Source organism: Polypterus senegalus, chromosome 1 (assembly GCF_016835505.1).
Source record: "Polypterus senegalus isolate Bchr_013 chromosome 1, ASM1683550v1, whole genome shotgun sequence".
In the NCBI taxonomy this organism is placed as follows: Eukaryota; Metazoa; Chordata; class Cladistia; order Polypteriformes; family Polypteridae; genus Polypterus; species Polypterus senegalus.
In genome coordinates, this window is record NC_053154.1 from 255,597,132 (window position 1) to 255,620,066 (window position 22,935).

Below are 22,935 nucleotides of genomic sequence, written 5' to 3' on the forward strand. Positions count from 1 at the left end.
AAAAGTGGTATAAATTCTCATAGGTATATGTAGTTATCAGCTTCATCTTATAGATGATCACTGATGTCTTCTTGCCTATCAGAGGCCCTCAAAATATTTTCCAAATTTAATTCTTTTTCAAGGTGTTGGGATGCAGTATAAGAACTGCAATCCCCACTTGACATTTTTGTCAACTTTTCCATACATCATATCTATGACTCATAATATATTTGACATTGCAAGGAGACATGTTTGCAGTTCAGGGTACCTTACGTTTCTGTACTTAATTTTTCAAATCATTAATTATGTACAGTTCTTTTAGAAGTATGCCTATTAAACCTGGAAATAAATTGTGCCAGATTTCACAAATCTATTAATAGTAGTAATGGTAGTAATAGTAGCAGCAGTAGTATTATCACACGTGTAGTGTATACACTAAAGACTTTACTTGCATGTCTAACCAACATAAGATCTGACACATTGCAATGCAGGCCAAAGGAATTCTATATTCAACGTGGGCATCACTCATTTTGAGGTGTTAAAGCTATCTAATATATTTTATAGGCTTAACAGTCATAGTATAGTGATGTTCCATGTTAACCATTTATGAATGCAATAAGAAGCGAAGCAAAATGACATCTTTCATTGCCTAACTGACTAGTTTACAATGAGCAAGCTTTCGAGGCAGTCCAGGCCCCTTCTTCAGGCCAAGTGTAAACTTCTTATTATAGGCGTAACAATATCTTTCCAATGAATATTTAATACAGGATGTAGCTACCATGTATGATAAGTAAATATTGAATTCATGTTTTACACTGATAAAACAATTATTACTTTGTCATTGCGTATGACGAAAAAGACGACCCTTGATTCATTAATTGTTCAATGAGGCAAGATGACACGTACATCACATTTCTACTTTCATGAAAACTAAGTAAATGTTTTGTTTTATGATACCTCATTACAGGTGAAGCTATGAATTGCTATGAGGATATTTCACTACATTACAGATGGGTTAACAATCTCACAGGGCACCCTGGATATCACTGAGAGGAGTCGCAATACATGGCATGATGGCCACTCAGGTATGTACCAGGAACTGAGAAGGACGGCTGTAAGGCTCTGAGGGAATTTGTTAGAGAAATCTGTGAGCAGGTGAAACACCATCTATGGTCTAGTGACCCACTTCCATGTTTTTTTGAGGCTGACCCTCCAATTACCTGTGAACCACCCGGTCTCACTGAGATTGCACAGGTGGTGAACCAGGTATGGAAGGCTTCAGGGATCTGTGGTATCCAGGGTGAACTTCTCCTGGAAGGTGGTAAGGCTGTCCTTCCTCACATTGCGAGCAAGCTTTGCTTCTAATTAGGAGAGGGGCATCATCCCAGCTGACTGGAAAATGGGACTCGTCGTCCCTACCTGGAAAGGGAAGAGTGATCGCTTGGATTGTGGCAACTACAGGGGGATAACACTGATCTTAGTGGTGGGTAAGGTTCTTGCCAGGGTCATGCTCAATAGGATTTGTGATCACTTGTTCACCTACCAGCGACTGGAGCAGTCTGGTTTTATGCCTAAGAAGTCTACCATCGACCGCATCCTGACACTGCAAATGTGAATATGAGCAGAGTTTCTTTGCAGCCTTTGTCGATTTTCATAAAGTGTTGATCGAGCTGCCCTGTGGAACATCCTGAAACTTTATGGGATCCCCCCAGAGTTGCTGGATATCATGGTTGGCCTGTACAATGGCACTATGACTGCCAAGCAAAGTGGAGCCAGAACCTCCGCATTTTTCCCAGGGTTGTGCAGTCCAGCGGCTGTGGGACATCTGTTGGTGAAGAAATATTCACTGATCTTGACTTTGCCATTAATGCTGTGATCTTCGCAGAGCCATTGGAGGTCCTGATCAAGACTTTCAAGAGACTGAGAGAGGAGTCTGAGTGTTTGGACTTGCGAGTGTCTTGGATAAAAACCAAGATATGGACCTTTAATGACCTCTTGGGCATAGCCATCAGCAGTGTGTCTGTCTGCAGAGAGAATGTCAACCTTGTCGAGAGATTTACTTCTTTTGGCAGCAACTATCATGTTTCTGGTGACTCTTCCTATGGGTCATGAGGTCACTGGATAGGGGTGTGTGGTGCTCCCAATATCTTTGCAAAAGGGTAAAGGTCCAAGTCTTTAGAGGCCTGGTGCTTCCTGTTTTTCTATATAGTTGCGAGACATGGACACTATCCAGTGACCTGTGATGAAGACTGGATTCCTTCGGTACTATGTCTCTTCGTAGAATCCTTGGGTACCCCTGGTTTGACTTTGTGTCGACCAAGCAGTTGCTCACGGGGTCCTGAATGAGGCACATTACCTGCATTGTGAGGGAGCATCAGTTACGGAACTTCAGCCATGTGGTGTGATTCCGAGAGGGTAACCCAGCTCACATTTTTGAGGACTTGAGCGGTTGGGCTAGGCCAAGGAGACACCTGCATAACACCTGGCTGTAGCAGATAGACCATGTGTCTGCCTGGGGGGGTTGCCAACCAGGATCTCAAGCTGTTTTGCCATGTGGTGGAAACGACAATGCTCTGTACCAGTGCATACTCCCCATCTCGACCTGACCTGACCTAACAATTAAAGTGCTATTTGCCATGTAAATGCCTATAAAAAGTTTTCACACCCTTGGAAGTTTTTACATTTTTATTATAAAGCATCTAATCACAGTGGATTTATTGTGGCTTTTTGAACAATGACAAATAGAAAAAGAAAATACTCTTAAATGTCAAAGTTAAAACAAATCTGTGAAAAGTGATCTAAATCAATACAAATATTAAACACAACATAATTGAATGCATAAGTATGGCATACTTAAATCATCACTGATACAACCAATTGAAACTTGCTTTAGAAGTCATTAATTACAGTAGTTCAATAGATTTCACCTAGCTGTTTTTTAGTCGGTTGTAACATAAATACATCTCATCTGGAAGGTCCAACTTGGGATGTGTCAGTATCATGGACAAAACTACACTGTGAAAACAAAATAACATTCCATGCAACTCTGTGACTGAAACACAAAACTCAAGGGACGAATACAAGAAAATATCCAAGTCACTGAAGATCCCCTAGAATTCAGTTCAATTTGTCTTTAAGAAATAGAAAGAGTATAGAACAGCTGTAAATCTGCATAGAGCAGGCTGTCCACAGAAAAATCAGCTGGAAGAAGGTTCTATGGTCTGTTTGGCCATGGGACTAAACAGAATGCTTGGCATAAACCAAAAACTGCACATTAGCAAAAACACACCATCCCCACCGTAAAGAATAATAGAGGCAGCATTATGCTATGGGGGCGCTTCTCTGCAGCAGGTCCTAGGAGGCTTGTAAGGGTAAAAGGTAAACTGAATGAACCAAAATAAAGGGGAAATCCTAAAGGATAACCTGAAGCAGTCTGTAAAAAACCTGCACCTTAGAAGAAGATTTTCTTTCCAACAAGACAAAGACCCCAAGCACAAAGATAAAGCTACACAGGCATGGCTTAAAAACAAAAGTGCTAATGACCCAAAGTGGCAGAGCCAGCATCCTGATCTCAACCCAGCTGAGAATCTGTGGCTGAACTTGAAAAAGACTGTTCTCTTATGGTCCCCATGCAACCTGACAGAGCTTGAGTGCATCTACTAAGTACTGATTATTTATGCAATCAATTATTTTGTGTTTTACATTTGTAGATAATTTGTAGATGTGTTTTCATTTTGGTACTAAACAGTCTTTTTCTGCTGATCAAAGTCAAAAATCCAAATTAAATCCATTATGACTCAATGTTGTTTAAAAATAAAATGTGAAAACATCCAAGGGGGTGAATACTTTTTATAAGTTTCTTTCTCTGCTCTCTCTATTTGCATACCACTGTAAATAGAGACAAATACCTTTTACTAAATATCCACTGCTGATAGCTAGGGGTGTGTGAAACTTAAAGTGAGCAAGAGCAGGAAGTTCAAAAACCTGACATTCTTAAGGGAAAAACTGTTTGTTAAATGTACAGCCCTTTGTAATTCACAGTTCAACGGAATGTTCATTTCCATGGTTATTCAATTAAAGTCTGTAAAACTTTTATACGACATTCTTGGCCCTAATTCCATAACAGTATGTCTTCTACAGAAAACAAACAATTTCAAGAGTATCCCTATTAGACTACATCCGAGGAAGCTAAAGAAAAGGAAAAGAGGTGGGAGTTGCAAAGGAAGTTCAATGAATCATATGACAATTTTCTTTATCTAAAGCCACTAACTAACCTGGGAGAAGAGCAATGAAACTAATCAGAGTGCACCTCCTAAGACTACAAGTTCTGTAACAACCACATCCAGCAAACCCACAATATTAATGGTGTCCTGCTCCTTCTTAGCTTTCTCTACAATCAAATGATAGTAGGTCAGCTCAACAAGACAAATATGCAACAGACATTTCTGTCATGAATCATTGCCTTTGATGCCAGGAGATTATTTCTCAGTTTTAGCATGTGCTGCCTTTCTGTGTGCATTTGTCTTGGTCATATTTGTGACTTGGGTCATCCCTGCTGTTTATTAGTAATGCCAGATGTTGCTGGTCATGTGGGTCTAATAACACACTGTAAAAGATGGCATCCTACATTTGACCAATAAAAAAAAGCAAAATTGATTTTTGTTTTGTGTTAGTTAGAGGAATAAAATACAAGGTAGTTTTTCGGATTTTGCTTTGCATATTTGATTTCAGTCCCTGTTTGTGCACATTTGGTTTTTTATGATTGGCTTTTCTAGTTATTTTACATTGTGTTGATCTTCTGTATGTCCCCTGACAAAAGCTTTGCCTTTCTCTTTTTGATCTTTGGTATGCCCTTTGCCATTTAATTAAAAATCACCCTTCTGACTGGTGTATTTAAGTCAAACAACGGTGGTGATTAATCTCATAAAACTCTTTCAACCATATTTCAAACCGCAGCAATAGACAAGGTTATATCTTTACTGGGACTTGAAGTCTTTATCATGTCTTTGAGTTTTCTTTTAATAACAGAAACAGCTTTTCTTTCTAGTCAACCTGTTGCATAGCTCTTAGGACTTCTCTACCCACAAGGACACATACAGCCTTAAAAATGATTCAGAAGAATCCATAAAGTGAAGGTTTCTTTTGGCATACATACAATATACCAATATAATCAGAACACATTGCCAAATAATTAATTTAAAAGCTATTTCGCTAATGCATGTCTGAGCGGAAAATTACCTCTGTGCTTGTAAATCTTGCAGTCATTGGTCTTTCAGGACAAACACTAAGTTAATACCTGAATTGAACATTTTGTGTTCTTTTTCTTTCTTTCTTTCTTTCTTTCTTTCTTTCTTTCTTTCTTTCTTTCTTTCTTTCTTTCTTTCTTTCTTTCTTTCTTTTCTTGCCAGCAGTTGAAAGTGTCCAGTAATTAATCGCTGAAGATAGATTTTAACCATGATAGTCTTTAACTTCCCTTTTCTAAATTCAGATATATTTTTACAGTAACATTTTCATCTAGCGCCTCTGCTACTTCTGAGTAGCAGCAACACAAAATGTCAAAATTGGGTAAACAGGCTTCAAAACAAGCAGATACCCAGACCTGGACTTCACTGATAAGTCTCAGGAACAGGCCTCACCCCAGGTAGCCTGGCCTCAAAATCAAAAAGCAGAGCTTATGACTTGCATGAGCCCAAAATGGAGCTCATGCTTTTAAAACGTCAAAGCTATATTTAGTGCTCAGAAATACACAGAGCTGTCCTTCAAGACAGAGGATGACAGTAAACCTCTGGCTTGAGAAGACAAAAGCAAATGTACAGTAGACTCTTTATAAATGAAGAATTTACACTATTCAGAAATCAAAAACCAAAGACAAAAACCAAAAATCTACTACAATATTCACAACAATCTGCAGGCACCACAAACATCAATATAACCCCCGAGGGACCAAATATCCAGTCTCAAATATAATACACATACTGTATAACAGATTTGTTGCTACCCTTACAGCTCATTAAAAAAGTGCTGTATGCCTCCTGAAAACTGATTTTCTGAAAAGCTATTGTCTCACGTATATCACCATGCCTTTGATATGTCATTGAGTAAAGCAAAGCAATTGTGAAAAGAGATTAAGTATTGCTTATTTTAATTAAATTCTAAAATGGCCTGGACACATTTGTTGGTACCCCTAGAAAATATCATAATAATTGGAATACAGTGACTTTTCATACTAGCTGTTTTCTTTAATTAGTATCATAGATGTTTCCAATCATGCATATCACACAATCAATCATTCAGCCTATTTAAATGGAGAAAAGCAATTACTCTGTTTGGTATCTTTGAGTGTTCCAAACTGAACATGGACCAAAGAAACCAAAGGAGAGAGTTGTCTGAGGAGATCAGAAACAAAATTATTGACCAGAATGTTAAATGCAAAGGCTGTAAGACCATCTCCAAGAAGCTTAATGTTCCTCTGACAACAGTTTCAAATATATAAAAAAGATTAAGGTCCATGGAACTGTACCCAACCACCCTGGGTGCAGTCACAAGTGTAAAATCAACCCCAGAATGGGCAGAAGAATAGTGAGAATGGTAGACAAAAAGCCAAGAACAACTTACAAATATATAAAAGCTGAACTCCAAGGTCAAGGTCCATCAGTTTCTGATATCACCATCTGTCACTTTTTGTGTGAGAGTGGGCATAATGGAAGAAGACAGAGGAGGACACCACTGTTGAAAGAAAAACATTAAAACACCAGACTGGAATTTGCTAAAATGAAGATTGACAAGCCACAATGCTTCTGAGAAAAATGAACAGATGAGACACAACTAGAGCTTTTTTGCAAGTCACATCAGCTATATATACACAGATGAAAAAAAATGAAGCTTTCAAAGAAAAGAACACCATACCTACTTTTAAAAAAGGAAGAGACTTTGTTCTGTTTTGGGGCTTCTTAGCTGCATGTGAGTCTGTGCAGGATACAATGAAATCTGAAGACTATCAAGACATTCTGGAGCAAAACATACTATCCAGTGTCAGATAGCTTTTTCCCAGTTGCAGGTCAAGGATCCTCAAACAGGATAATGATCCAAACCACTCAGCTAAGAGCAGATAAGAATGGCTATGAACAAAACTTTGGAATATTCTGAAGTGAAGCTCTATGAACCCTGATTTCAATCCTACTGAACATTTAATGACAGAACTGAAACATGGAGAACACACCCTTCAAACTTGATACAGCTGGAGCAGTTTTCTCAAGAAGAGACGGCCAAGTGAAAAAGTCTCATTGAGAGCTGCAGGAATCACTTGTTTGCAATGATATTAGGTTAAGAGTTCCATCATTTTTGTCCATGCCATTTTCATTTGTATTTGAAACATTCTGTTGAATTAAAACTCTAAAGCAAAGTCTGATTTTTGATAAATATTGAATAAAACAATGATGGGTGACAATTACTTTTGCCAGTTTCAAGTTTTATTTTAGACACAATTGATGATTCTTCGTTTATCGTGGTCAGGTACTAACAAATTTGTCCATGTCTGTATGTTAAATAATAAATAAATAAATAGTGACATATGCATTTGAGTTTCTCCTCACAGGCTCATTGAAGGTTTGTGATAACCCACCAGGGAGAGAAGTGGTGCTGTCACTAACATTATTTGTCCTACCCACATCACAGAGAAACCACTCAGTGAGGGCACTTCATGAAGTGGTCATCCCTGGTCCTTTCAATCTGTGTAACATGAGAAGCCCAGCCACCCAGAAGGAGGTGTCTTTTGACAAGCAGAGCCAACTGTTGGACAGAGCTCCTCTGAAAATGACCCGACTTACAAATGGCCAAGCACTAGATTAATTGTACTATTTAATTTTGCCCAATTATAACCCTTCTTTATAAGGGTTTCCCACAGTACCAAGCACAAGTATAGCAATAATGCACAACAATACTTTGTCTTTGTCTCTTCTTCTCTTTATTACTGACTCCTCCACTCCTCCTGGAAAGCTTTGTCTTCCTCCTTTTCCTCCTGCAGCTGACGCAGCCAGCCTCTTTTGTGGGCTCACTAACAAAGTAGGGATCCCTAGTCCCTACAGCACGTACAGGACCCAACATGGCTGCATTGACAAACTCCAAGTCCCATGATGCCCTGTGAGAATCTGTGGCACCACTACAACCCAGAGGGGGCTGCCACCTAGTGGTTCGGTGGAGACAGTGCCCTACAAAAGTGGTCTTAAACCAACCTTCCATTTCATGGGCTTCCTAGCCAGGTAAGGATACCAGATGTCCCTCAATATCTCTCTATTATAAAAAGAAATCCTGTCCTGGAAAGCAAAAGCAAGGCTACAATATGTGATCTTCTCGGAAGACATTTAAAAGACCCGCGAGACGAAAGAGACTACGGGAGCAGCAGAGACACAAAGTAGGAGAAAGGACAGCTTCTGTAAAGGCTTTAAAAAGATCGAAGGGCAGCGCGACAGCAGCCCCACGCCCCCACCCCCCGCACGAGTGAGCAAGTGAGCAGTGTTGTACGTCCTGCAAGAAAGAATTTAACCACGCGCGGGGCTGTAAATAAAGGAACAAGTGTTGTTTTAAGAACGTCACTAAAGACCAGCCAGTGAGCCATCATTTAAAACAAGTCCACAGACATCTAACCCTGGCAGTTGTTGGATTGCATCTGTCAGACAAGCATCATGTGCTCCCAGCTCCTAAAACAACAACAACAGACAAGCAAAACGTGCAGCTCGCCAACAAAAGGAAGACAGCAGATGATGCGACGGCTGCGACGGCATATCCTTAGTGTACGTTCAGCCGCCCCTCTCTTCACAACGCAAGCAGCGTTATATGTCTGGCGAGGAAGAGATGTAACCATGCACGTGGCCGAAAATAAAGGACAAGTGTTGTTTTTACAAAAATTTTTTAAGCTAAATGTGAAAATAATGCATATGTAACAATTCCCAAGAAAATAATAATCTCTTTAAATCGTATATTGCCTGCCTAAGGTAAAGTCATCCCTGATGGAGGATCGCAGGAATCGTGGGAAAGAGGTGTCCATTCATCGGATTAGCCCTATTTCAGTTGTGGAATGGCCAAATGGGGGAGGCAGCTTGATGAATGAGGTCTCCAGGACTTAAAACAAATCCAAAACATATTATATGATATCATCTAATGTGAAATTCTAATCCGTACTTGTAGAATTTTTATTTTTATACTGTATTGAGGATTTATTCTGTTCTATGTATTGTATTGTATTGTATTGATCCCATTCTTTTTGACACCCAATGCACACCCAACCTACTTGAAAAGGGGTCTCTCTTTGAACTGCCTTTCCCAAGATTTCTTCGATTTTTTCCCTACAAAGGTTTTTTTTGGGGAGTTTTTCTCTGTCTTCTTAGAGGGTCAAGGCTGGGGGGCTGTAAGGAGGCAGGGCCTGTTAAAGCCCATTGTGGCACTTCTAATGTGATTTTGGGCTATAAAAAAATTAATTGTATTGTATTGGATATCCGGTAAACCAAACACTGAGGTGTTTTTTTTTTTTTACTGAATGCAAGTGTTGTTTCTTCCGTCACCTCTATATCTGGGCTAGATCGATGAGTAGACATAGATGCCAGGGAGAGGGGTGTTCTTTTTTTGTTAAATAAAAATTTATCTAATAGGTGGAGAGAAATGAGAAAAAAAAAACTATACCTCTTTAAATGTGAGAATATAAGATGGGCCAGCATGTGTCTAGTGGCAAATAATGCCAAAATGGGTGGAGCTCATGCCAAGTACTGATCATAGAAAATGTGAATTACTGGCACAGAAGACTTTGGTTTGTTTGAAGCTAGTGGTTACGTATCTTTATAAGGTTTCAGCGTTCTCCTTGACCCCAAAATCTGTTCAGACTTGTGACACTACTCTTCTTAACAGACATCATCTACTGTACAATTTCAATGTCAGGTTTTAAGAGAATTGCAAGGGCCAGATGGAATTGGAATTTACTGTACATACTATAAAACAGACAGGGGGTCAAAAATCTAAAATACAAAAGGATTCTGACTCACATGCATATTCAGCATAATGACTGAGGCTCAAAAGCACATCCTTTTATTATTAACATACAAAGATGGAATCCATTGGATAGGATGAGAATTATATGGCATTTGTGAGAACTCATCTAAAGTGTGGTATTGTTTATATTTATTATGTATTCCTTAAATTTTATGATGTGATACCAGACTGTACCCAAAGATTATTGTGAGCTAAAGCAACTAGCAGATGATTGCTGATGAACTTTAAAACATTTTCAGAAACGAGCAAGGGTTAGGACTGGAAAGACAAACTAACAAGGCAAAGTCAAAGGTCAAGAAACAGAGAGGTTAGGAGCACGAGCTAAAGAGCGTATTGCCACACCCACCACATGACTAACCAACTCAGGATCCCAGATTAGGACCCGAGTGCAGCCATGCAACGGGTGACACCTTAGCACCACACTAGTTCAAATGGAATGGACAGTGTGAGGTTTTTTATGGTGACTGGAGTGCCAATTCTGCCACCAACCTCCAGGTTTTTCCCTGCACATTGGAAGGCATACATGCAGAGCTAGATGCAGATTAACATCATACTCAGAATGAGGAAACAGAGCAGAAGTCAAAATCAAGCTGAAACCTAACATTATGGCCTACTTAATGAAACAAATATCACTAAGAATGAAGTTGTCTAGAACATCTACCAAGGCATACTGTATAAACACATGGCGTATCACCTTATTTTTACTGGCCACACCATCATCCCACAAGTCCCGCAATGACATGAACAAGAAGGTGAGAATATACTGTACATTTAAAATACCACGCAAATAAGAAAAACTTAACATGCTTGTCAATGCCAAAAAAACAACACTTAAAAAACTAGAAACCTGACAAAAACACACATATAAAAATGAACATATACTACAATCAGGGCAATGACACTAACTGCCTCGGTGGGCTTTCTGGTACCAATGAAGCAGACAGACGATTACCTAGTTTATTCAGTATTGGAAAAAAGGAGATAAATCTGTGCAGGTGAGGTCCATTAGGATATACAAAAAGAAGTCAATTTCTGAAGATGTTGTCCTGTGCTGTGTTTGTTGTATTAATTGGCTGGATTTGCATTTGGGACTTGTTTTCCTTGCCTTTACAGGCATTCCCTGCTGTGCCTCTTGTGTTCTTCAGAATTTCAATGTGTAACAGCGCCTTTTTTTGAAAATAAATCTTTTATTTATTTATTATAACTTATGTGCTTTTGGATTCTCAAGCTTCATTACACTTAGGACTAAGACAGAATGATAACCAAAAAGTGAATACAAATGTCTCAGCCATACTGCCTGCCAATTTTGTGAACTAAAACTAAAACACAAAACCAAAGCTGAAGTCAAAAATAAATAATGCAAAGTGTTAATACTAGTTTGTATTTCTTGCCTTTAACTCACTCAAACTATATCACAAATTTGTCAAATGTTGACCATGTCACATGACCACTGGAGTGCATAGCAGCTGTAAACAAAATGCTGTCTTCAGAATAACCAAAAAAATAATAGATTAGTCAGTGGTGTAACTAGGATTTAATTTCTGGGTGGGAGTGAGAAAGTATTCTAATTATTCATAACTCTGGCTATGATCAATTTGCTTGAACTGTCATAAATATATTTTGAGGGGTTCAAACCCACACCCCCCACCAAGTTATGTCTATTAAACCAGCTGAAAAAAATACTAAAATTACAAACAAAATGGATAAGTGATGTTAAACATTGTTTTGATATTGTTGCCAGTTATGACATCAACACAGCTATTTAAGATGGCAGTTCAAGATTTTAGATTTGAGGGAACTTGAAATATTGCAGTTTTAGTTAACACTTAATTCTTGCATATATTTTATAGATCATTTCTTGATCTTTTTGATTTATAGTGTTTGTTTTGGTTTTGGTATTTGGCAAATTCAAATTCTTGGACAGTGTTTTGTTGTGTTTTATGATATCTTCCTGCAGTGTGTGCAAATTTGAGCACAAGCTCTGCCCAAGTTTCAGTTTGAAGAATCTAATGCAACTGACATGAGTGGGTAGTGCAGTTCAAAAGGTCAATTAAAAAATTTGGTGACCCAGAATTATTTTCACTGTTCAAAAAAATTAAAGGAACACAAATCATACAGTACATTGGATCTCGATGAACAAAATATTTAAGTGGAAAACCTCTACTGTGTAATTCATTGAGAACAAAATGATATAACAATGATCAATTGAAACCAAAACCACCAACCCATTGAGTGCTGAGTTCAACATCACACTGAAAGTCAAAGTCAAAAATTGAACAAAATAATAAAACATAATAGATAGATAGATAGATAGATAGATAGATAGATAGATAGATAGATAGATAGATAGATAGATAGATAGGAAAGGCACTATATGATAGATAGATAGATAGATAGATAGATAGATAGATAGATAGATACTTTATTAATCCCAAGGGGAAATTCACATAATCCAGCAGCAGTATACTGATACAAAAACAATATTAAATTAAATGCAGACAATAGCTTTGAATAATGTTAGCATTTACTCCCCTGGGTGGAATTGAAGAGTCACATAGTGTGGGGGAGGAACGATCTCCTCAGTCTGTCAGTGGAGCAAGACAGTGACAAAAGTCTGTCACTGAAGCTACTCCTCTGCCTGGAGATGACACTGTTCAGTGGATGCAGTGGATTCTTCATGATTGACAGGAGTTTGCTTAGTGCCCATTGCTCTGCCACAGATGTTAAACTGTCCAGCTTCATTCCTACAATAGAGCCTGCCTTCTTAACAAGTTTGTCCAGGCGTGAGGCATCCTTCATCCTTCATCTTTATGTTGCCTCCCCGGCACACCACCGCGTAGAAGAGGGCACTCGCCACAACCGTCTGGTAGAACATCTGCAGCATCTTATTGCAGATGTTGAAGGACGCCAACCTTCTAAGAAAGTATAGTAATGTGACTTAGTAGTGTGTATTGCCCCCAAGTGTCTGTATGCCACCCCTGACAACATCTGGGTATGCTCCTGATGAGATGACAGGCCATATCCTTGGGGAATGTCACTGAATCACCCTGAATCCCTTGGATTCTGTTGTGGGGAATATGCAGGCCAGTCAATGGCATCAATGCCTTTGTCATCCAGGAACTGCCTACATACTCTGACCATAAGAGTGGCATCTTCCTGCACCAGGAGGAACACAGGGCCCACTGTATCAGTGTAAGGTCTCACAATGGCTCTAAGGACTTCATCCTGAAACCTAATAGCAGACAGGGTACCATTGTCTAGCACATGGAGGTCTGTGCAACCATTCAAAGTTATCCTCCCCAGATCATCACTGGCCCACCACTAAAATAGTCATGCTGGATGATGTTACAGGCTGCATAATGTTTACAATGGCATCTGCAGACTCTTTTACATCTGTCACATGCGCTTAGTGTGAACCTGCTCTCATCAGTGAAGAGAATGGGGCCCAATTGGCAGAGCTGCCAACTGTGTATTCTCTGGCAAATGCCAATCGAGCTGCACGGTGATGGGCAGTGAACACAGGTCCCCATGCCATCCCTCCTGGAGTCTGTTTCTGACAGTTTGGTCTGAAACAATCACACCATTAGCCAGCTGCAGGTCATTTTGCAGGGCTCTTTGAGTGCTTGTCCTGTTCCTGGGTCGATGCTCTTCTACAGCCCTGTCCAGCTCTCCTCGTCTAACAGCTCCTCTACTAGAATCTTCTCTGTGCTCTTGAGGCAGAGCACAGAAAACCATCTTGCGACAGCACGTATGGATGTGCTATCCTGGAAGAGCTGAATTGACTGCAGGTACCTCCTCATACTAATAGTAGTGACAAGGACATTAGCAAAATGAAAAAACTAGAGAAGAACCAGTCAGATAGAATAAGGAGAAAGCAGTTGTTTGTGGCCACCACTTGCAAAACCATTCCCTTTTTGTCTTGCTGTTGCCCCTCAAGGACACCTGTTGTCACTTTCATTTGCACCAAAGCAGGTGAAGTTAATTCACAATCATTTTTCTTCCTAACTAGATAGACTGATATCCTCGAAGGTTAATTGATTTGGTGTTCGACTGTGATAATTAAGTGTTCCCCTACATTTTTTGAGCAGTAGGTTTGCCATAATGACTTCAGTGTGGTGAATTGTGATTTACACATCAATTTTAAGAGTGGTTAATTTTGCAATTTTATCGTCATTCTTAGGTATTTTTGTGTATTAGAGGCATATAAAGATGTTAATTTCAATATTCCCCTTGTATTATTTGGCATATTTGTTATCAAATGATTAGGAATTGTGACACAGAGGCAGAAGGTTATATGGTCAACACAATGGAGATCCTGACAGGTACAGTGTTACCGCCGGCAGATTTCTTCTTCTTCTTTGGCTATTCCCATTTTTATATGGGGATGCTATTTAATTTCAAATCAAATTTTTGTTGCCAGCAAGCAAGTGATTTCCATTCTTTTAACAATTAATATTCCTAACCCCGCTTATCCAGGATAAGATTGCAGAATCAGTCCATTGTAGAGGGAACACACACATATAAACACACACTAAGGCCAATTTAGAAATGCAGCTCAGCTAACCTGCATTTTGGACTGTAGGAGGAAACCGAATGCAACTCTAGAAAACTAAAATAAAGAATTGTACTTGGCCAGATTTCTTCAGTTTCCTTGTTTTTCAAGACTGCTCAAACAATCTGTTGATCACTAAAGAATCTGCAACATGACTAAAAGCCAGACCGAGCCTGATCTTTATACCATTGCTTAATTTAAACAATTCATTTTTAAACATTTTTACACAACATAAGGAAAGAGTTGCAGCTCTTGGCTGACCTTTATTATAAGCATTGAATGTGTGGTGTGGATTAAACCATATCATTTGTGTTTTAGGCACTGTCTGAAGCATCATATTTCCTTATGTATGACTGAGCTATTTTAATGTATTATTATGTAAGGTGTGGCTGACATCACTGTGCTTAGTGTATGTAGAAAGTGTGGTTTTCTTTCTGAAAGTGAATTTTGCGTTTGGTAATTTATTTGCCTTTTGTAAACACACCACAATTTTATTCACTCATTTTTTTACTTAACAGGCAGTCATTAAAGACAAAAGTCATCGTGTAATTCAAGCTTCTTTATTTCTGCTAAGAAGTCTTGACTGAGCCAATTAACTGATAACATCATTGACAATACAGGCTACACACAGAAGGCACAAGTAACAGGTTATGTGTAAATTTCACTAAATGACATTGTTCACTGCTCTAATAAAAAGACATTAAACACTTTTACAAAAAAAAAATACATATATGTATTGCTTAAGTACTCCATTTGATCTTTAATCTTTGATCTTTAATTATTTAAACTGAAATTTACATGTAAATTTTTCAATCTATAACTCACATTTGCAGAAAAATATTTAATCTTTACTATCTATACCTGTTACCAGGAAAAATAAATATATATTGTACAAGAAACACTATTGCAGTATGCTAAATATACATGTTCTCTTTTATATCAATCCACATTGACACTGGAAATTATATTAGTTACCTAAAATTCTCACAAAGACACTTTGAAACATTTACTCTGCCATTTTTTAGCATATATTTGATTTTTAAGCAGTAAGTTGGAAGAACCTGCAAATAATTGCTGTTGATGGTGTTGTTTTAGAAAACAGAAAATGTCAAGTCATTTAAGATTACCTATAAGAAGCCATTTTATTAAAATAATTTCTTTCAAAATGTCTCTTTTTTATTCTTTCTTTTGTTTTCAGACGTTTACCACCAGATCATCTTTGGAATGCAAAAGCTAGAGTTAATCAAGCAGAAGTTGCTGAACTCCAGTAAGAATTTGTGATGCATTGCTAAACTGAATTTTCATGACAATTTTCTCAATCAGAAAAAAATATTTATATTGCTTTTGCTATTAGTATTGCTTGTTTGGGCAAAGCTGCATGTTTTAGTTTTTATACAAACATAACTTTTTACACTACACGAAAGTATGTTCAACATTACAGTTCTTTAAAAACAACAAAGCACCCTGCATGGCAAACTGTTGCTAAAGAGAGAAGCAGCTTTCTTCTTTTCAGGGTTAGTACTGTATGTCATGCATTCTTTTAAGTGAAAGTTCACCCAACTGAGACAAATATCCAGTAACTGTATTGTGCAAAGAGTGATCACCTCTTTCTTTCTTTAATACAGTTTTATTTTATTAGAACTTTTTTCTGGTTGAAGATGAAGTACTGTAAAAAAAACAATCCATTGTCTACTTACAAAATGCTAGATCTTTATGTAACATAAAGCAATAGCACCAGTGGAAATATTTGCTACACGTTAACTGTTGACTTACTGTAAGTAGGCCCGTAAGTATATAGTTTTAATATTGGCTGTAAGTCACTCTGGGGCTTCCATTCGGTTGAAGCCTAATGGGTTTATTAGAAGAACTTGTCCATTCCCTTAGTTCACACAGCGACCAATCCTAATTGTCAAATTGGGTGGGCATGATGGAGATCATCCTTATATTTCTTTAACTATCACACCAAGGTGTTGGGCAATTTCTAAGCATTATTGTCACCAGTTTAACTTTATGAAGAAACCAGTGGTGGGCATTGAATCCCAAATGACTTCAAGTCCATATGTCCTTGTATTAATTCAGTGAAGCTACCTGAACATTCATTCACCCCGAGTGGCAACTAACACTTATGACCCGGGCAATAGACGCTCACACTTGCACTGTATAAAGGACGTTTTCCACTATTTAGATGACCGATATTTTTCTGTATTTACAGGAGTTGTGTATTTTCCCACTGCATTTTGAATAAACAGCCCTATTGGTCTGTATTTTAGATGCATATGTAATTACTGCTCAGTAATTGTTGATATATTTTGTTGCTCATTTGCCTCACTTGTAATGTGATTATTTAATGCTAAAAGATCTGCAGGTTATGGGGCACTAAATTAGCAAGTTTAATATTATGAATTGTACGTATTTGTACTTTTTCCTAAATGATTTTTGACTCCTTATCATAAATCCTTTCTTTTGTTGCTATAAATACAAATAAATCTGACTATGTGATATATACTCCCATAACTCAGTAAAATAACCTTTATCAGTGCGTCTCAAGAGTGGTAAAAAAGAGTAATGGCTAAAGAACAGTCTCTATAATAAGAGATACTATGCCAACAGTGCTAAGTTTTATTTTGTAGTTCTTCGCTTGCTTTTATCTTTCTCTCTTTTATATTTAGCATATTTTACACATTAGTTTCTCTGTCTGTTGAGCAACTTTATATTTTACGGATCCTATTTACAGCATGTGAAAAAACAAATTGATAATGTCCCTTTCACAGCATAGGAAGTGCATAGCAGATCTTTGTAACCTTTTGAATTAAACTCTCCACATGTTGTATACCAGTAGTTCCTAAGATAAAAGAGTGAAAATATATAAGATAAGATAGTAAAAACACATTTATTTCAGCTATATTAAAAATATAGGTTTCAGATGTGTACATTTTTCTTAAAACTATGAAATTATAAGGGTGTTTCATTCATCTTACAAGAAACATTTTAAAAATAGAACTGCAAAGAATATGATAAACACTGCAGTACTGACATATGATTTTCTACTTGTGAAGAAAGATGGCTGTCAGCATCTTGAACAAATGGAATTAAAGCTCTGCAATTATAACATGAACATCTAACATATGGGGTGGCGCAGTGCTAGCGCTGCTGCCTCACAGTAGGGAGGACTAGGGTTCGCCTCCCAGGTCCTCCCTGCGTGGAGTTTGCATGTTCTTCCCGTGTCTGCGTGGGTTTCCTCCCACAGTCCAAAGACATGCAGGTTAGGTGCACTGGCAATCCTAAATTGTCGTGAGTGTGTCCTGCCCAGGATTTTTTCCTGTGTTGGCTGGGATTGGCTCCAGCAGACCCCCGTGACCCTGTGTTAGGATATAGCGGGTTGGAAAATGACTGACTGATATATAACATATGGAGCACATGTAATGTTCAGATATCTTCCAAAAGATAGTTACAGTATGTGTTTTGCAAACTATAAAATAGTAACGCTTAATTAACAAGAAGTAATTTTGAGATACCTTAAAATGTACAGTACATCACTAAGCAAATGGAAGCAGGTTTCTCTCTTATGAAAATTAATAAAACAGTAATTTTCAAAATGAAGGACAACATATAAAACAGTATCAAACAAGATACATTTATAAAAATACTGCATTTAGGTACATGTAAGCAAAATTATCATATCTAGAAGCACATAGATTATACAAAAACAATATTGCATGGAAATCCACAATTCAATACAAATCTGTGAAACATTTAAAGCACAGAAAGGGTTTCATTAGTTAAGGAAGCTATAGAAGTCATGCAAGTCGATCTATTTAAATGCTGTTTACCTGACTGGAATATCTGATTTCTATAAAAATATTAAATACATTTTTAACAGAATTTAGTAAGCCATTCAATATTCGGTGAGATACAGCAAATTGAATACTAATCTGTTGTACTGTACTGTACTGCTCATATATTTTGTTTTTTATCAATAAGGCATTAGATTACTAAGTGTGGGATTGCCAAGCCAGAGACCTCACTGAATTTCTAAAATACTTTTCTATTCTTTTTATGGAACTTACATATTGCTTATACATTTTTTACTGTCAATCTAATTTTGAAAATGCTTAATCAATATCAGTGACTTGAAGGCCAGACATATCCTGGCAGCACTTAGTATACAGCACTTCTCTATCACAGCCTGCACTTGCACACACTCTGATTCACTCGTCTTTTCTGCTTAACAGTCACATATTAGTCTATCCTGCACATCTTTGGAATATGAGAGCAAAATTTCCTCCAGGGGACAGATACAGTTCTGTCTATCTACTCTAAATCTAAATCTATCAATAGAGGAAACGTCACATACCACAGATTTCCTCTAGATACTCCAGTTTTCCTTCCACATCCCAAATATATGTGTATTGGGTTAACATTTTAGTATTCCATAAATAAGAAAAATAGATGATGCAATGCAGCAGCAAAGCTCATGATTTTAGTATATCATTCAATCTTTCTATAGTATCTTCAGCTGACACGTACAATGACAGACATGCAATAGGAAAGTCTTTTATATGCAAAATATTATATGAATGCAAATGACATCAGCAAAAAGGGATTGAAAAGATCGAGAAAACAAAGATTTTTTTTCTGAAAGAACCAGATTAAATTGAAATATAATAAAATATATATGTACAGAAAGAAATATGTACAAAAATATCAGTGACTTTCATTATATTAAGTGTTTCAGAGACATCTGACTCAAAAATGCAAACATCTCTAAGTATCAGAGATGGTCAGACTGATCTTTGCCTCTTAAACAATTTAACTATGTCATTTTGGCCTTTTTTGGTATCTACAGCAGGCCCGCCGCCAGAAATATTTAGGACCCCAGACAACTGGGTACGTGTGGGCCCCTCTGCCTTCCCCCGGGTCCCCACATGCCAAAAAAAAATCAAGCGTGAAGGGGCCCTCTTCCGTTAGGGCCCCGGACCAGAGTCCCGTTTGTCGCCCCCCTGGTGCCGGGCCTGTCTACAGTTCTCAATGACTTTCATGAATGAAATTAAAAAGAGCACCAGGTCAAAGATTAAAGACCACATTAAGGAAGAAACCTTACATAGGAACCTTACAACTGATCAGATTGTTTCTAATGAATGTTTTGATGATGTAGTGAAAATTGCCACAAATCATCAGCAATTATATCATTTTGTAATCACTGAGTGAGTATTCTTTGAAATGGAAATGCCTGATCATACTTTAGGGTTACTTAATACATGCTGGTTATTAACATTAGGCAGCTTCTGACCATTACACAAAAATGCAAGAAGTATCCATTATATCAAGACTATTCCTGTGAAAACCACATGTTTCTAAGCCAAAATGCATGCAGACTATCATTGTCATTGTTATTACTTTGGATTTATAAAGAGATACCCATATGAATCTCTCTCACTGAGCTTAAATTAAAGTAATGACTGGTACTTAATTTTATGAAAAGTAATTACATAAATAGGTGCCACTAAGGATTAAGCTTATAGTTTTACTTCTTTAACAAAGTGATTGATACAGGGCTATACTTGTTGACAGAAATAATTCCCTTTCAATGTTTATTGGGGTCACCACTTATGCTGGCCATACTTTAACGTAGGCAGAAACCTACCTTAAGTTAGATGCTGTTGCATCACATCAAAATAAATTCAAGTACTGTATGGCTTTGATATAAAGAAGAAACATATACTTTCCATTTGCATTGATATACAAGAAACAGTGTCAAAGTATTTTCAGACTTTTTATAGGTAAGCTATGCCTCTTAATTTGATTAAATTCTTAATCATTTGATTGCACACAACATCCATCCATCTATTCACATTGCATTTTCTACACATGCTTTCCAAGATTCAGACACTGAACTCAGTGGCCCAGAGATGTGAATCTAAAGCATTAACCTCTGCTGCACAGTACAGTAGACAACGTAGGCTTTTATAATTGTTTTTGCATAGATGAAAAGAATTATCTTAGAATTAAAATTGCAGCTATGAGAAAAATAAACCTCTATAATATATATTTATAAATATTCATTTTCTTTGTATTTATGTGAACCCTAGCTTATACATGGTATATAAACAATATTATATACTGAGCAAAAATGGTTTTAAAATGTAATTGCCTCTCTTCCAATAAATACGGTAATAATTGCATCTTATTGTTATGATTTCTGTACTTATTTTTCATTTTCTGTAATATATATTAATATATGCAGTCTTCAGAAATCTGGTTAATAACATTCTACAGACGGATAAAATATTGATATATAAACTACAACAACACTGCAGACAAATCAATGTACTTGATTGTATTAGAGTAAAAGACAATTTAAGAAAGTAATGGTCTATCAGCTTTATACTATAACTTCAACAATTCATGTGTAAGAGTAGTACTGTACATTCCAAACTTTTTATGTCCAAATAACTACTGCATTCAAACTTTTCACTTTGCATTCAATAAATGATCACATAATATTCAGATATGACATAAAATCATAATCAAATCTAACACTTTTTGATATCTTTGGTGTTGAAATAAATAAATATTAGATATTAAAATAAAGGGAAGTTTATATTTTCTCCAAGGGTAATTCACACGAACAGCTATTATACTTCTCTTACCTTCTATTCATTCCAACTCCATATATATTTAGAGTGCCTAGAGAAATTAAATGCCCCGCCACTGAAAATACTGCTTTTCAAATCTTGCTGACACTGTTCTATGCTCTCATTTTACTGTGCATTACAATTTTCAACATTTTAGCCAATATTATTTTTAGATTTCAGAGTGTTCCTCTTTGAAGATTTTCTGAAAACTGCCACAGATCCTGCTGTGCAATATATTAAAATTTAAAATATTTTTTAGCAGTTAGTCTTGTGACTTATAAACAAAATAAATATACACTATATAAATTGATGGACATAACTGATGTAAAACTAAACGGGTACAAAAGCTAAATAAATATATAATTTTCATTTATAGTAATATTACCCATTTCTAATTATGTAATAAAAAAAATAAATCTCACGTTTTGTTTTATCTATACCAGAAATAAGAACACATTATGATGTAATGCATTGCAACACAATTCAGCATAGCCTTTCTCAATTTCAAAGGTTAGGCCTCTGAAATCAATATGTTTTCTACTCCTTTATGGCTTGCTTCCAGGTTTTTCTTGCTTTCCTTGTTTTGCTGAACCCTCACTGACAGATGCTTTCTTAGGGGTGTTAAATTTGATACACAAATCTCGCATGTCGAGAAGACCCTCTTCCATCGCTTTTGCAAATGTCGTAGAACACGTTTCTTTACAATCTCTGAAACTTGAAATGCAAAATATGATATGATCTGACTGTGGATTGTAGCAAGCACCGTACCCATTGGGAACCACAGGACCATAGCAGCAGAACATCTCTACTGTCGTTGGAACCTGCAAAGTAAATTATAAAGGAAATTTTAATGTGCAGTGTAATTTTTTGAAAATTAAGGTAACAATTAACAGCAGAATCAGATAAATAAATTTAAATAAAAAGGCGCAGCACCCACTTGGCTAGTTGACAAAATGAAGTGATTGCTGATCATGTAGGTTTCATCTGTAAATATTTCTGGCTTCTCCATTTTCATTTCAAGTGCAATTTCTCTAAGTCCAAGTAGGTGGTTGTCAATGGCCATTCCTGTTATTGCCTAAAATTAAATAATAAATGTGTAGCAAGAAATAGATTTCATTCAGACATTAAATAACTTTAACAATCATTTATAATAAAAGGTAACATGAAATACAAATACTGTTCAACAATATTTATTACAAAACTATACAGGAAGCATTGCCGATATTATTGTTATTTTACAATGCAAACTTTTGTAAAGCATAACAAAACAGCTAAACTAACAGAATTATACAAAGGTAATCTTTAAGTAATGTGCCTCAGCAACTTAATCACAAAAAAGCACTGTTGATTTGATAACACCTTTTGCAAGAGGTAGATTTACTTGTAGGCTAGATGTCAACATTTATGATGAAAGTCCTAGTAAAATAATGATGGCGTTAGAGTGGAAGTCCTAATTATATACAAGTCTTTCAAACCATTATCTACCGACAGATGTTAACCTGCAAATTGCATTTGCAAGGGAAAAAGAACCAGGATCATTCATACTTACAAGGACAGTGTGATTAGTCTGAGCATTAATTGCACTCCACAGCTTCTGCATTTTCTCAGAGTCCTAAAGTAGGATTAGAATTGAAAGATTACACATCATTAGATATAATCAGTAATATCAGTAGGATGACACATAACTCAATTTATTTAGTATACCCATTAACATAACTTATCTTTAAAATG

The 22,935-nt window shown here is 36.9% G+C and overlaps 1 protein-coding gene across 1 annotated transcript in view; it reads right to left on the bottom strand.

The window, feature by feature from the left end:
- Window positions 1-21,626: 21,626 nt before the first annotated feature.
- chata (choline O-acetyltransferase a) overlaps window positions 21,627-22,935 on the bottom strand; it is a 40,963-nt gene continuing 39,654 nt past the window's right edge. The window contains exons 13-15 of the mRNA XM_039742148.1: window positions 22,754-22,816; window positions 22,142-22,279; window positions 21,627-22,025 (exon numbers count right to left, since the gene is read on the bottom strand). Of these exons, the coding sequence (XP_039598082.1) occupies window positions 21,750-22,025; window positions 22,142-22,279; window positions 22,754-22,816 (477 nt within the window). The 3' untranslated portion in view covers window positions 21,627-21,749. The remainder of the gene's footprint in view (window positions 22,026-22,141; window positions 22,280-22,753; window positions 22,817-22,935) is intronic.